Source organism: Scyliorhinus torazame, chromosome 15 (genome assembly GCF_047496885.1).
Source record: "Scyliorhinus torazame isolate Kashiwa2021f chromosome 15, sScyTor2.1, whole genome shotgun sequence".
NCBI lineage: Eukaryota > Metazoa > Chordata > Chondrichthyes > Carcharhiniformes > Scyliorhinidae > Scyliorhinus > Scyliorhinus torazame.
The window spans coordinates 4,087,753-4,103,945 of record NC_092721.1 but is presented as its reverse complement, the minus strand read 5'-3'; the positions used below and the strand labels follow the sequence as shown (position 1 = coordinate 4,103,945).

At 47.2% G+C, this 16,193-nt stretch overlaps 1 protein-coding gene across 2 annotated transcripts in view; it reads right to left on the bottom strand.

Moving 5' to 3' along the window:
• The window catches only part of tubgcp3 (tubulin gamma complex component 3), a 127,823-nt gene extending 114,019 nt beyond the window's left edge, over nucleotides 1–13,804 (bottom strand). For both annotated transcript variants that reach the window (XM_072475988.1, XM_072475989.1), the window contains exons 1-4: nucleotides 13,737–13,804; nucleotides 5,447–5,537; nucleotides 2,380–2,457; nucleotides 57–271 (exon numbers count right to left, since the gene is read on the bottom strand). In XM_072475988.1, the coding sequence (XP_072332089.1) occupies nucleotides 57–271; nucleotides 2,380–2,457; nucleotides 5,447–5,509 (356 nt within the window). In that variant the 5' untranslated portion in view covers nucleotides 5,510–5,537; nucleotides 13,737–13,804. The remainder of the gene's footprint in view (nucleotides 1–56; nucleotides 272–2,379; nucleotides 2,458–5,446; nucleotides 5,538–13,736) is intronic.
• Nucleotides 13,805–16,193: the final 2,389 nt, after the last annotated feature.

Sequence of the window (16,193 nt, the reverse complement as noted above, 5' to 3'; positions counted from 1 at the left end):
CTTACCAATGTTGCATTCATATTTTACTTTCAGGTACTGAATAGAAGATTACTTACCCAGGTAACAAAGACTGAGGTGTTGGTGTTGGTCCATTTAAACCATACATACTAAGGCTACCAACTCCACTGCTTCCAATACTGCCAGCACTTTGGGACGACGGAGCTCTATCAGGGTATGTTAGTGGCAGACTCTGGGGCCTCGAGTAGTAGTAAGGGGTAGAATGAGCATCTCTTGGCAGCGCTTGAGCAAATAATGCTGCATAATTAGCAACCTGTAAAATCAGATTAATTGGGGTTTAGACAAGGTGGCATTAGTATCAAAAAGGAAAATGCAAATTTAAAATTCTACGAGCAAGAGCTCCCATACAGTCCACTACTTAAAATCTACTGCAGTGATCATGTGTCATTTACAAGATATAAAGCATATTGTTTTTGAGTCAACTATGGTATCTTAAAGTTCAAAATTACAGAAAAAGAACAGATACTTTGCCAAGGACTTCCAGAAGGTTGACATCAATGGGAGCTGCTGTACAGTTCACTGCTGCCATAGATCACTGCAATAGAATACGATCAATACCAAATGTCTGGTCCCAGATTACTTCTAACCAGTAATTAAAAACATAAAAGTCAACCAAAGAGTTAATAGAAACACTGCACAAAAAGTGCTTCATTTTCAGTTGAAGAGACTTCTAAGATGTCCTCCTTCCTTGCTGCTGTAACTGATTCCCAGATCAAAATTGCGACACCCCCTCTTCTTTTACCACCTTCCCTGTCTCGTCTGAAGATCATGTGTCCTGGAATATTGAGCTGCCAATCCTGCCCCTCTCTCACCCATGTCTCAGTGATAGCAATTACATCATACCCCCATGCTTCAATTTGTGCCATCAACTCATTTGCCTTGTTCTTCACTCTTTGCATTGAAATAAATACCATCCAATCTTGCCAAACTCCCCTCTGACTTCACTGACGTTTAGCCTCTAAGCCTTCCTGACTCACTGGCTGCCTCTTCTAATTTTGGCTGTGCACCTATCCCTGTTGAACCTTCTCTCAGGAGCTCGAGAAAAACTGGAATCAATGAGAATCGGGGGAACTCTCTGCTGGTTGGAGTCATACTTGGCACAAATGAAGATGGTTGTGATAGTTGGAGGTCTGTCATCGCAGTCCTGGGACATCACTGCAGGAGTTCCTCAGGGCAGTGTCCTATCCCAAAAATCTTCAGCTGCTTCATCAATGGCCTCACTTTCAGGACACGGTCAAATGTGGGGATGTTTGCTGATGATTGCACAATGTTCAGCACCTTTCACAACTCCTCAGATAATGAAGCAGTCCAGATGCAAATGCAGCAAGACCTGGACAATATCCAGGCTTGGGCTGACAGGTGGCAAGTTACATTCGCGCCACACAAATGCCAGAAAAAGACCATCGCCAGTAAGAGGGAATCAAACAATCACCCTTTGACATTTAATGGCATTACCATCACCGAATCCCGCACTAATATCCTGGGGGGTTAGCATTGACCACGGACTGAACTAAACTAGCCATATCATACTGTGGCTACAAAAGCAGGTCAGAAGCTAGGAATCCTGTGGCAAGTAACTCACCTCCTGACTCCCCAAAGTCTTTCCACCATCCACAAGGCACAAGTCAGGAGTGTGATGGAATATTCCCTACTTGCCTGCATGAGTGCAGCTCCAACAACACTCAAGAAGCTCAACACCATCCAGCACAAAGCTGCCGGTATGATTGGCACTCCATCCACAAGCATTAATTCCCGCCACCACTGACGTACAGTGGCAGCCGTGTGTACCATCTACAAGATGCACTGCAGTAACTCACCAAGGCTCCTCAGACAGCACCTTCCAAACCCACGACCTCCATCATCTAGAAGGACAAGAGCAGCAGATACCCGGGAACCCCACCACCTGGAGATTCCCCTCCAAGTCACTCACCACCCTGATTTGGAAATATATCGCCGTTCTTTCATGGTTACTGGGTCAAAATACTGGAGCATCCTCCCTAACAGCACAGTATGTGCACCTACACTGCACGGACTGGAGTGGTTCAAGAAGGCAGCTCACCCCCACCTTCCCATGGGCAATTACGGATTGGCAATAAATGGTGGTCTAGCCAGCGACACCCACATCCCGTAAAAAATAATTGTTTTTAAATGAGCCAGTTGGGTAGAATGGCTTGTCTGATGGTTGTAAGTATTTAGCAGCTTTACAACCATCAGATATCACAATAAATTAATTCAGTGGTACTTCCAACAATGGGATATATATATAACCAGGTATCAGGATATAAATCAATAATTTTTCAGTTTTAAATGGTGCTCGAGCTCGTTACTAGTTTCCCGATGAGAGAACATTTTCACTGATACCTTGCTTTGGGGTTTACGTGGATCCTCACTGAGGCTGAGCAGGAGGTAGAGTACAGCCCATCTGTTTTTTATTATACCCTATATGTGGAAGAGAACACATCTGTTAAATCAAATAATGGTTTGAAACAATTGTTGAAATAATACCGTATAAAACAGAAGAGCCTATATCAAATAGAAAACAGATCCAAATGTTCAGAGAACTCGCAGACATTTCCAACCCAATATAATAATTCTCTAAACAGAAGGCCAAGGTGCCAACAAATCTTCTCAGAAGCCAAAAGACTGAGGAACGGAAGAGAGAGAAAAAGACAGTAACATCACTGTAGATCAGAAATGTCAAGTCTAAATGGGACACAGGCATTTGGAAGATTCATGACGTTAGTGTGGACGCAGATAGGATTTTGGCACCAAACTCTACACGCCATCCAGAATAAAAGCTAATCATAGCATAGTTTCAGATGGCCTCATTTAAGTGCACTAGTATATTCAAGTCTAGAAATAATGTACAGAAGCAAAGTTTTGCAGATGCTGAAAATAATCAGGTCAGGCAGCATCTGTGGAGAGAGAGTTAATGTTTCAGATTGATAACCTTCATTGTATATGTTGTGTTGCCCTATTATGTATTTTCTTTTATTCCCATTCCTTCTCATGTACTTAATGATCTGTTGAGCTGCTCGCAGAAAAATACTTTTCACTGTACCTCGGTTCACGTGACAATAATCAAATCCAATCCAATTCATTAGAAATAACAGGCTGAATTCACATTTCAGAAACATAGGAGCTGAATCATGGTCAGATCAAAGTAATGATGTACAGGTAGAAATTGGCAGAATTGGTGATGCGGATATTTGTCAAAAACCCAGCATGTGATCAAAATCACACCAAAGTTGCGAAGACGCTGGTTCAGTCTCAAACAATTGTCAGGAAGATCAATGTACTCAATCACTGGGGAATAGATATGCAGTTGAAAGCTCATTTTGGGCGCAAAATGACACGACGCTGGTTCAGTCTCAGAACGGGCGTCGATGGGAATCAGGTGGAGAACTCTCCATTAGTTCACGTCATATCCAGCATAAAGGAAGATTGTTGTGGTTGTTGGAAGTCAATCATCTCAGTCCCAGGGCATCGCTGCAGACGTTCCTTAGGGTAGTGTCCCTGGCCCAACCATCTTCTTCATATACACAAGAGTATAATTTACTAATCAATACCCAACACCTGTTCACCATATTACCACAATCTACCACTATGTATTTAGCAGCACGGTAGCACAAGTGATTAGTACTGTGGCTTCACAGCGCCAGGTTCGATTCCCCGCTGGGTCACCGTCTGTGTGGAGTTTGCACGTTCTCACCGTGGCTGCGTGGGTTTCCTCCGGGTGCTCCGGTTTCCTCCCACAGTCCAAAGATGCGCAGGTTAAGTGGATTGGCCATTATAAATTGTCCTTAGTGACCAAAATAGGTGAGATGGGTTATTGGGTGACGGGGATAGGGTGGAAGTGAGGGTTTAAGTGGGTCGGTGCAGACTCAATGGGCCGAATGGCCTCCTTCTGCACTGTATGTTTTATGTTCTATTTCATCAGAACCAGTTAAATACCAACAACCACCACTTTCTCAAGGACAATTGGGGATGAGCATTAAAAATGTTGGTCTGGCCAGCAATGCCCACAACAAAGAATGTGCGGAATAAAACAGGGAGAGGGATGGAGTTGCTAGCAGAGGAGTGGAGTTTGTAGTGAGGGTTGAAGACAATAGTTTCAGTCGTCTTAATATTTAGCTAAGGAAATTTAAGCTCTGGGTTTCAATGAATTAGTCGGATAATTTAAAGAGAGTTGAGGGAGGTGGTGGTGCTCCCAGGCACCTGTTTCCTTTGCCCTTCCAGGTTGCAGAGGTTGCAGGTTTGGAAGGTGCTGTCGAAGGAGCCTTGGTGAGTTGAAAATGAAAATGAAAATGAAATGAAAATGAATGAAAATCGCTTGTCACAAATAGACTTCAAATGAAGTTACTGTGAAAAGCCCCTAGTTGCCACATTCCGGCGCCTGTTTGGGGAGGCTGGCACGGGAATTGAACAGTGCTGCTGGCCTGCCTGGGTCTGCTTTAAAAGCCAGCGATTTAGCCCTGTGTGCCAAACCAGCCCCTTGTTGCTGTACTTCATCATGTAGATGGCACACACTTCTGACAGGTGTGTTGACGGTTGAGCAAATGAGTGGGTAGGGTACTGATCAAGCAAACAGCTTAGTCCTGGGTGTTGTTGTTTCTGGAGCGTTTTTCGGACTGTACTTAGAATCCCTACACAGTGCAGAAGGAGGCCATTCAGCCCATCGAGTCTACACCGAAAGAGCACCCTAACTAGGCCCACTCCCCGACCCTATAACCGCACCTAACCTTTGGACACTACGGGCAATTTAGCATGGCCAATACACCTAATCTGCACATCTTTGGAATGTGGGAGGAAACCGGAGCACTCGGAGGAAACCCACGCAAACACGGGAAGAACGTGCAAACTCCACACAGTCACCAAGGATGTAATTGAATCTAGGTCCCTGCCGCTGTGAGGCAGCAGTGCCAACCACTGTGCCACAATGCCACCCAGGCAAATGGAGAGCATTTCATCACACTCCTGACTCATGCCTTGTAGCAGATGGAAAGGCTTTGGGAGTCAGGAGGTGTGTTCCGCTCCACAGATTTCTCAGCCTCTGATCTGCTCTTGCAGCCTCAGTATTTATATGGCTGATCCAGTTCAGTTTCTGGTCAATGGTCAGCCCCAAGATACTAATAGTGGAGAATTCAATGATGGTCATACCATTGAGTGTCAAGAGCCAATGGTTGGATCCTCTCTTGTTGGAGATGGTCACTGCCTGGCACTTGTGTGGCGCAAATGTTATTTGCCACTTGTCAGCTCAAGACTTAATATTGTCCAGGTCTTGCTGCACATGGATATGTGCTGCTTCATTATCGGAGGAGTCACGAATGGTGAACATTGTATAAACATGAACAAACATCCCAATTGAAACCTTTAGAGGGAAGGTGAAGAAGAAAAAGCGGAAGATAGTTGGGCTGAGGACACTAACCTGAGGAACTCCTGTAGTGATATCCTGGGACTGAAATGATTGGCCTCCAACAATCACAACCATCTTCCTTTATCGAAGATAGGAATCCAGCCTGTGAAAAATTTCCATTAACTTCAATTTTGCTCGCGTTCCATGATGCCTCACTTAGTCAAATGCTGCCTTGATGCCTGGGACAGTCACTCTCACCTCACCTCTGGAGTTCAGCTCTTTTATCCATGTTTGGACTTAGGCTGTAATGAGGTCAGGAGCTGTGTGACCCTGGCAGAAACCAAATTTGAGCGTCAGTGAACAGGTTATAGCGCAAGTGCCGCTTGATAACATCTTCCATCACTTTATTGATGATCAAGAAGATATTAAAACAGACTTCCGGTGGCAGCCATGGAATGAATGGTCGCACACAGGGCAGCTCGGAGGCGTTGGGTTCGGCACTTTATACCCGCTGGTGGGGTAACTCTGGCAGGAAAGTGGTGCAGAAAGTGCAGAGGGAGGTTCACCCAAAGATTGGCATGCCTACTGGCTACCAGACCCGGCAAAAACAGATAAAGACCTGGCTAAGGAATTGGAGGGGGCCTGTGGCATATCAACAATTGCAAAAATGGGGGAAGAGGGAAGGGTCGGCACCAGTGGGAAAGGCCCAGGTAGAACAGTTGATAGCCTTCTTCAAAGACGAAAGCAAAGGAAGGAGATGCACGGTGACTGGTCGAAGGCCATTGAGGGAGCAGTAGCACCTCTGTGAGGATCGATGGACCGTGTGGAAAAGTACCTTGAGGCACAAGGAGCGAAGATACGAGAGGTGGAGACGGTGGTGTTCGGCCAAAGTGATCAGATTGTGTCCTTTGAGGCAGAGGTGGGATCCTGGGGAATTGTGCAAATCGCTGAGGGTGAAGGTGGAGGAGCAAGAAAATTGGTCCAGGCGGCAGAACCAGCAGATTGTGGGGCTGTCAGAGGGTGTGGCAGGAACGAGCGCCACAAAATGTGCGGTGAGGATGCTGGTCGGGTTGGTGGTGGAGGAGGGGGTGCTGGGCAAGGCCCCAGAGGTGGACAGGGCCCACAGGTCTTTAAGGCAGGAGACGAGAGTGGGGGATCCACCGCAGGCGGCTATTGTGTGGTTGCACAAATTTGTTCAGAAGAAGACGATTCTACAATGTGCCATTGAGAAGTGAGACTGTGAATGGGGGGGGGGAATTTTGTCAGAATATGTCAAGATATTGGTGCGGAGCTGGTGAAAATGTGTGCGGGATTCAACAGGGCCAAGGCAGTGTTGTACTGAAGGAAGATTTGATTTTGGGGTGCTGTATCCGGTGAAACTGTGGGTCACATCTGAAGGCCGGGAGTAATATTTTGAAACGCCAGAAGAGCCTAATGACTTTATAAGTTCATAAGATACAGGAGAATTAGACCATTCGGCCCATTGAATCTGCTCCACCATTCCATCCTGGCCGATATGTTCCTCACCTGCGATGTACAATGCAGACCAAGAGCTGGATCGAGAAATCAACCAGAGCATCTCCTCCCTGGAACACATGACATAGGAGCAAGAGTGGGTAATTTAGCCTCCCGAGCCTAACACCCTCAATGTGATCATGGCTGATCCCATCCTGGCCTCAACTCCACCGCCCTGCCCGTTCTCCATAACCCTTCAACCCATTACTCATTAAAAATCTGTCTAACTCCGCCTTAAATTTACTCACTGTCCCTGAATCCACCACACTCTGGGGTGGCGAATTCCACTGATTCACAACCCTTTGGGAGAAGTAGTTTCTCCTCAAAATTGTTTTAAATTTGCTACCTCGTATTCTAAGATTATGACTCATTTTAGAATGCCCCCAAGAGGAAGAATCTGCTCCACGTCGACTTTATCCATACCTTTTAGCATCTTGTATACCTCTCTTTGATTCCCCCATATTCTTCTAAACTCTCCAGAGTATAGGCGTAAACTGTTCAATCTCTCTTCATACAACAAACCCCTCATCTCTGGAATCAATCCAGTGAACCTCCTCTGAACTGCATCCAATGTCACTACATCTTTCATCAAATAAGGGGACCAAAACTGTACACAATACTCCAGGTGCAGTCTCACCAATGCCTTGTAGAGTTGGAACAACATTTCCTTACCATTATACTCAATTCCTTTTGCCACAAATGCCAACATTCCATTTGCTTTCTTTATTACCTGCTGCACCTGCATGCTAGTTTTATGAGCCTCATGCACAGTGATACCCAGATCCCGCTGCATCGGAGCACCCCAAAGTCTCTCCCCATTTAGGTATTAAATTGCCTTTCCATTTTGCTGACCAAAACGCATGATCTCACACTTATCCACGTTAAACACCATCTGCCACATTTTGCCCCATTCTCCTAACCTACCTTTATCCATTTGCAAGGTTCTTATTTCTCATTGCAACTTACTGCCCCACAGGGACCATAAACTGGGGGAGAACTGAGAGTTTGTGTGAGATGGAGGAGCTATATCTGCACAAGTTGGAGGTTATGGTTACTGTATGTTGCGGGAGGGTGGTTTTTTTTTGTTCGTTTTTACTTTGGGGAGTTATATGTTTGCATGAGGGTGACCACCCGTCCCTGCCCCCCATCCCCATGGCGCCCGTGGTGTTTTTCTTTCTGGGGGGGGGATTTGTGACTTTGGATGTTTTTGCTTTACTGGTGGGGGGCGTGTATGGTGGGGCTCAATGGGGGGGGGGTTGCTGGTTGAGGGGTATTCAGGTGGGTGGGAGGCCGTTTGCACAGGCGAAGAAGGGACCAACGGATGGTTGGGACGGGGAGGACCTTCGAGCAGGAGCTGCCATGCTGGCAGGTAATGCTGGTGAATGGGGGCGAGGTGAGGGAGGAGGTCGTGAAAAGTGACCAGGAGGGGGGAGGGGAGGTGACCAGGTGGGGGGAGAAGGACATGGCAGAGTTGGAGACTGAGCGTTGTCATGGACTGAGAGGGGAGCCATCTTGGATGGGGTTGATTCAGGGATGGTATTGGAGGCAGAGCAGGAGGGGATGATGACAGATGGTACAGGGGAGTGGAGACGTAAGCCTCCGGTAAGAATGGAAACATGGAACATCTAGGGGTTAAATGGGCCTATAAAGAGGTCCCTTATTTTCCCCGCACCCGAGGAGTTTGAAAGTGGAGGTGATCTTTTTACAGGCGATGTATTTCCAGGTGAAGGACCAGGTTAGATTGAGGAAGGGGTGGGTGGGTCAGATACTCCACACGGGGTTTGTCTCAAAGACACAATGGGGTGTCAATTTATTGAACAAAAGAATGGGGTTTTGTTGATGGTGGAGGGGGCGGATATGAGGGAATTGTGATATCCGACCATGCACCACATTGGCTGGAGGTGAGGCGTCATACGGGGCAGGTGCAGAGGCCGGGATGGAGGCTAAATTTGGGTTTGTTGGCAGATAAAGGGCTCTGCGTTCGGGGAGTATGTGGAGATGTAAGGGGCAGCACGGTAGCACAGTGGTTAGCACAGTTGCTTCGCAGCTCCAGGTTCGATTACCGGCTTGGGTCACTGTTTGTGTGGAGTCTGCATGTTCTCCCCGTGTCTGCGTGGGTTTCCTCCGGGTGCTCCGGTTTCCTTCCACATTCCAAAGATGTGCAGGTTATGTGGATTGTCCATGCTAAATTGCCCTTAGTGTCCAAAACGGTCAGGCGAGGTTACTGGGATGGGTTGGAAGTGTGGGATTAAATGGGGTGCTCTTTCCAAGGGCTGGTGCAGATTCGATGCCGAATGACCTCCTTCTGGACTGTAAATTCTATGATTCTATGAATCAGAACAGGGAAGTGTCACCAGCCACGTTCTGGGAGGCGTTGAAGGAGGTGGTCCGAGGTGAGATTATCTTGTTCAAGGCGCACAGGGACAGGAGGAGGAGGGAGGAGCATGGACAGTCGTTGGATGAAATAGTCAAGGTGGATAGAAGATAAGCTGGGGAACCCCACAAAGAATTGTTGGCAGAGAGGAAAAGGTTGCAGGGGCAGTTCAATAGGTTGACGACGGGAAAGGCGGTGGGGCAGCTGCAGAGGGCGAGGGGGGAGCACTATGCCTACAGGGAGAAGGTGAGCCGCATGTTGGCCCACCAGCTGAGGAGGCAAGCTGCGTCCAGGGAAATCTTAAAGGTGCGAACGGAGAGGTGGGAGGTAATGTCAGAGCCAGGGAGGTTAAGGAGGGCAGCACGGTAGCATTGTGGATAGCACAAATGCTTCACAGCTCCAGGGTCCCAGGTTCGATTCCGGCTTGGGTCACTGTCTGTGGGGAGTCTGCACATCCTCCCAGTGTCTGCGTGGGTTTCCTCCGGGTGCTCTGGTTTCCTCCCACAGTCCAAAGATGTGCAGGTTAGGTGGATTGGCCATGATAAATTGCCCATAGTGTCCAAAATTGCCCTTAGTGTTGGGTGGGGTTACTGGGTTATTGGGATAGGGTGGAGGTGTGGACCTTGGGTAGGGTGCTCTTTCCAAGAGCCGGTGCAGGCTCGATGGGCCGAATGGCCTCCTTCTGCACTGTAAATTCTATGATCTATGATTCTAGGTGGTCAGGGGCTCTACAGGAAGCTGTACAGGGCGGAGACGGGTGGAGAGGAAGGGGACATGGGATGGTTCCTGGATGGGATTGGAGTTTCCACAGTCGGAGGAAGAGAGGAGGCAGGCATTGGAGGAGCCGCTCGGGCTGAGGGAGGTGACTGTCAGTATTAGTGGGATGCAGTTGGGGAAGGCTCCGGAGGGACGGCTTTCCAGAGGTATTTTATCAGGTGTTGGCGACAGAGTTGGCTCCGCATTTGCTTTGGATGTTTAGTGAGGCGTTGGAGAACGGGAAGCTGCCAGAGACACTGACGCAGGGTCAATGGCATTAATCGCTTAGAAGGGGAAGGATCCATTGGAGTGTGGGACCTATAGACCCATTTCAATGTTGCACACAGGCGTGAAGATGCTGGCTAAGTTGGTGGCAGGGAGGATGGAGGGATGTGTGCCAGTGTTCACGGAGGATCAAACTGGATTCGTAAAGGGCCGGCAGCTCTCCAGTAACATCAGGAGGCTGTTAAATATGGTTATGACTCAGTCAGTGGGTCGGGTGCCGGAGGTCATTGTCTCTAGATGCAGAGAAGGCTTTAGATCGGGTGGAGTGGAGGCACCCATTTGAGATCTTGGGTAGGTTTGGGTTTGGCCCCAAGTTTGCGGCGTGTTTTTGCGGGTGTTTTTGTTATATGTGGCCCCGATGGCAAATGTACATACAAATGGGATGAGTTCATGGCGCTTTGGGTTGGATAGAGATACGAGACAGGGGTGTTCGCTGTCGCCGTTGTTGTTCGCACTGGCGATTAATCTCTTGGCGATGATCCTTAGGGGGTCAGTGAAGTGGCACGGTATTGTGAGGGGTCAGGGAGCACTGGGTGTTGTTCTACGCGGACAACCTGTTGTTGTTTGTGTCGGACCCGTTGCAGAGTATGGAAGAGATTGTAGAAATATTGGAGATGTTTGGGGCCTTCTCGAGGTAGAAGATAAATGTCAGGAAGAGCGAGGTGTTTCCGGTGAATGCGGCAGGGTGGGGGGGCGTTGCTGTTCAAGGTAGCGAGGGAAATGCTCAGGTACTTGGGGGTTCAGGTGATGAGGCAATGGGCTACGATGCACAGGTGGAATCTGACAATATTGATGGAGAAGGAGGGATTTTAAGAGATGGGATAAATTAAAGCTGACATTGACAGGAAGGTGCGGGTGGTAAAAATGAATGTGTTGCCAAGGTTCTTATTCCTTTTCCAGACCTTCCCCATTTTTCGCCCAAAGGCCTACTTCTGGAAATTGGAGACAGTAATTTCAGAGTTAATATGGGCGAGGTAAAGAGGACCCTGTTACAGAGGCAGAAAGGAGGGATTGGCGCTCCCAAACCTGCTGCACTACTATTGGGTGGCGATTGTGGAGAAGATGAGGCGATGGTGGGGGGAGGAGAGTCGGTCAAGATGGAGGAGGAGTCCTGTCGGGAATCCAGTCTGATGGCTCTGGTGACAGCTCCGCGGCCACTAGCTCCGGGAAGCATACAGGGAGTCAGATGGTACAGTGGGTGGTTAGGGTAATTGCCCGGCGAAGGATCTTGCTGAATTGGAGGTGGGATATTCTTTGGAGAGGGGGGGGGGGGTACAAAGGGGAAAAATTGTACAAACTGTGGACTGTGAGGTTGTGAAGTGTGTTGTTGTAGATGTAACTTTTTTTTTTACACATGTTTGGCATAAAATGCATTCAAAACAGAGTATATTAAAACTCATGTAGATGATTGCGGATACGATGTTTGAACTTGGAGACAATAAAGGCAGGAATAAATCATTTGGTAAAAACATCAGAAATATGGTTAATATCAGTGAACAGGAATATAACGGAGGACCATTAAGTGTGCACAAGACCTAATTGTAGTGTGATCAGGAAATGATGCATCCACACGTTCCAGACGTTTGGGGTGAAAAAGTGATCCTGTGGTAAGTACAAAAACTTGCAATAGTTACTAACTAGTCTCAATAGGTTTCTAGAAGAACAACCACTTGTATTTATGAAGCACCTTTTAACATAATAAAATGTCAAAACTAAGGTCAACATTGCCCCACATCAGGAAATAGTCAGACATTATGGCCAAAAGCTCAATCAAAGAAGATGGTTCTATCTTAAAAGAGGAAAGAAAAGTGGAGAGTTTTAGTGGGGGAATTCCAGATCTTAGCCACTGGTGGAGGAGTGAAAATCCGACTGTGAAAGAGTTCAGAATTGGAAAAGCAGAGTGATCTTGGAAGGTTGTGGGGCTCAAAGAGGTTGAAAAGATAAACAAGTCTGGACCAAGTGGGTTTTCGAAACAAGGGTGAGAAGATTTTTTAAATTGAGGCATTGCTAGATTAGTTGTCAACTTATATCGGTGAGCACCGAGGGGATAGGTTTATTCTAGGGAGAGATGGATGAAAGGTTACTTTAATGGCAGAAGTCTATTAGTCAAGAATAAACTGGGAAACCCTCAGCAGTTTAGGGTCAAAGTTAATTGTAATGACTGCTTCATGACTGTGCTCATCTTGATCTGGCGTGTGCAAATAACACAAACAAATCGAGAAGAAATTAAGTTGGTGGGGGGCAAGGAATACATATTTAGCATGACCTGGGATTTAGGTGTATCCCTAAATCTAGGAAATGATCAGGCATCTGAAGCTGGAAGTTCAACATCCTCCAGCAGAGCACAAGTGGAACACCATTAAAAACATAACGTTGAGCATGTAGATACCTAGCTTCAAGAAGCTCAAACTAACAGACAATCTGATATGCATATTAGTCCATTTCAAAACTGAAATAAATAGATAAATCGTTCAAGTCCAGCAAGGAAAAAAGATAGGGGCCCACAGGGATGAATAGAAGAATATTCAGATATATGTTAACCGAATGCTCAGAGGGGCAAAAGATAGACCCGAAAAAAAGCTAGACAAGAAACATTTGCAGAAGAGCTGAGACCATGGATCAGTACAATATAAAGATCCTAATTTCTTCCTCGAAATATTGAAAAATGGAGAATATAATAATCTTTATTAGTGTCACAAGTAGGCTTACATTAACATTGCAATGAAATTACTGTGAAAAGTCCCTAGTCGCCACATTCCGGCGCCTGGTCGGGTACACAGAGGGAGAATTCAGAATGTCAAAATTACCTCACAAACAGGTCTTTCGGGACTTGTGGGAGGAAACCGGAGCACCGGAGGAAACCCACGCAGACATGGGGAGAACGTGCAGACCCCGCACAGACAGTGACCCAAGTAGGGAACCGAATATGGGACCCTGGCGCTGTGAAGCAATTGTGCTACCGTGCCATGTCGTCTCGGAGCAATAAGTAAAATTAATGGCCCTATCATTAATAGGATGGAAATGCTATACAAGGGAAATTGGATCAAAACAGATGGAAGTCCAGAGTTAAATTGTATTTATTCTGAATTGTACTAGTGCCGAGACAGTCAATTTGGGAAATATTCACAATAATTCTGGCTGAATTAATGGAAACTAGGGAGGTACCAGCAAATTGGAAATAGGTTATATGTATTCAAAACAGTGACAAAAGAAACACAGGCAAGTACAGACTCACAAATCTGACTTCCATTCCTTGCAAAGCACTGAATCAAAATGTTATTGTGCATGCTTACAGGTACACCTCTCCACATAGCAAGTTTCAGTACTCAAAACATTTCAATCCGAGGCACCAGGGACTGGACACTCGAGCATAGGAGCTGTGTGGAAGAATTTCAAGATTTCCTCCATACAACTCAACTGGTCAATTCTTACCTGTGACTGCAGTTTCCGGTGAAGTTCTGAAAACAAAGCAGCATCTACCTCCCTCCTCTGCCTCACCACTGCAAGAGAGAGCATTATCACAGTAAAATGTTAATCCTCAAAGCCTGAAAAACACATGTTAATGAAACAGAGCACCTCACTTCAATTCTATGCATCATGAGCGGCAGGAGACTTTGATTTTCAATAATTCTATGAAGAAGGAGTGAAAGGTCATGAACATTGCAGAAATCCAAACTTGATTCCCACCAAAATCCATTCAAACTACTGAACCACCATTTATAGTTGAAGGTTTCCTTAAGATACTGACCTTGGTATGTTGCCCGTTTCCTAACCATGCACACATCCATCCTCAGGACTTACACCCGAAGGGCTGACAACTTCTTCAGCAGAAGACAGTCAAGGATTCTCCAGTGAACAATGAATTTAAATGGTTGTCCTCCACAAGAAAGTTAAGGATTGTACCAAATTGAAAGAAATTGCGCACAATATTGTGAAGATTAGTGAGTGGTCAGAAAATTGGACTAGTTTTAGCAGCCAATGAAGAATGACAAAACAAAAGAGGGAGAAATGAGAGTAAGAGAAAGCTCACCAGGAAAATATCAATTCTTACTATGTTTTTATCAGCATCTCAAAAGGAAAAGAGTAAATAAAAGAGTAAGAGTCCACCGGCAGGAAGGGAATGGGTGACCGTCAGAGCAGGAGGACTCAGCAGACAGCGCAGGAGGACTCAGCAGACAGCGCAGGAGGACTCAGCAGACAGCGCAGGAGGACTCAGCAGACAGCGCAGGAGGACTCAGCAGACAGCGCAGGAGGACTCAGCAGACAGCGCAGGAGGACTCAGCAGACAGCGCAGGAATCTCCTGTGACGATTCCCCTGCAAAACACATATACGACTGTTGAGGGGAATGATCCCTCAGTGAAAGCAACAACAGTCAATTTTGTTGCACCACTATTGGCTCTGCTGCAGGGGGGGGGGGGGGGGGGGGGGGGGGGGGGGGGTAAAAAGTGAGAGACTGCAATAGTTATAAGGGATTCAACTGTAAGGGGAAGAGATAAGTGTGGCACAAACGAGACTCCAGGATGGTATGTTGCCTCCCTGGTGCTAGGGACAAAGCTGTCTCAGAGACTACAGGACAGAGTGAGGAGGAGGGTGAACAGCCAGTGGCCGTGGTACACACTGGCACAAACGACATAGGGGGAAAAAATGGATACGGACCCAAAAGCAGAATATAGGGAGTTCGGAAGCAAGTTGAAAAGTAGGACCACAAAGGTAGTGATCTCAGGATTACTACCAGTGCTACGTGCTAGTCAGAGTAGAAATATCAGGATATATCAAATAACAGGATGTGCGGATAAAAACGTGGCTGCGACGATGGTGCAACGGGGAGGGGTTCAGATTTCTGGGACTGGTTCTGAGGGAAGTGGGACCAGTACAAACTGGACGGGCTATGCCCGGTCAGGACCGGGACTGATGTCCCGGGGCAAGTGTTTGCTTGTGTGGCTGGGGAGGGTTTAAACTGGAACGGCAGAGGGATGGGAATCTAAGCAGGGTCACAGGGAAAGAGAAACCAGGACAGTGATAAAAGAAAGTAAAATGCAAACACAGTAAACAGGGTAACCAAGGGAGGGAGGCGAATAGGGGCACAGTACATAGAAAGGTTAGGATGATTAAAAATGATAAAAAGGCAAGCCGAAAGGCTTTGTATCTTAATGCACAAAGCATTCGCAATAAGGTAGACAAACTGGCAGCGCTAATCGAGATAAATGGATATGATCTCTCAGCCATTACATAAACTTGTTACAGGGAGATCAAAACTGGGAACTAACTATTGAGGGATATTTGACCTTTCGGAAGAACAGGAGTGAAGGAAAAGAAGCAACATGGGGGGTGCAATTACGCTAGCTTGGGATCTAGCCGGGGGGGGGGGGGGGGGTTAACTGGGTTGCTGCTGCTGGGGAGAAGGGGGAGCTGGTATGGGAGGGGGGGGGGGGTCGGGGCGGGGGGGCGCCGCCTGGGGGGGATACAGCTACGTGGGAACCGGGTGAGGAGCTGGATTGAAAAAGGAAATGGCTAGTCATCAAGGGGGGGGGGTAAAGAGCCCCGCAACCCGGTTGATCACGTGGAATGTGAGGGCTGAATGGGCCGATTAAGAGGGCACGGGTACTCGCACACCTAAAGAAACTTAAGGCAGATGTGGTTATGCTTCAGGAGACGCATCTGAAGCTGATATAGACCAGGTTAGACTACGCAAAGGATGGGTGGGGCAGGTGTTTCATTCGGGGCTAGACGCAAAAAACAGGGGGGTGGCCATACTAGTGGGGAAGCGGATAATGTTTGAGGCAAAGACTATAGTGGCGGTTAGTGGGGGCAGATACGTGATGGTGAGTGGCAAACTGCAAAGGGAGGCGGTGGTATTAGTGAACGTGTATGCCCCGAACTGGGATGAT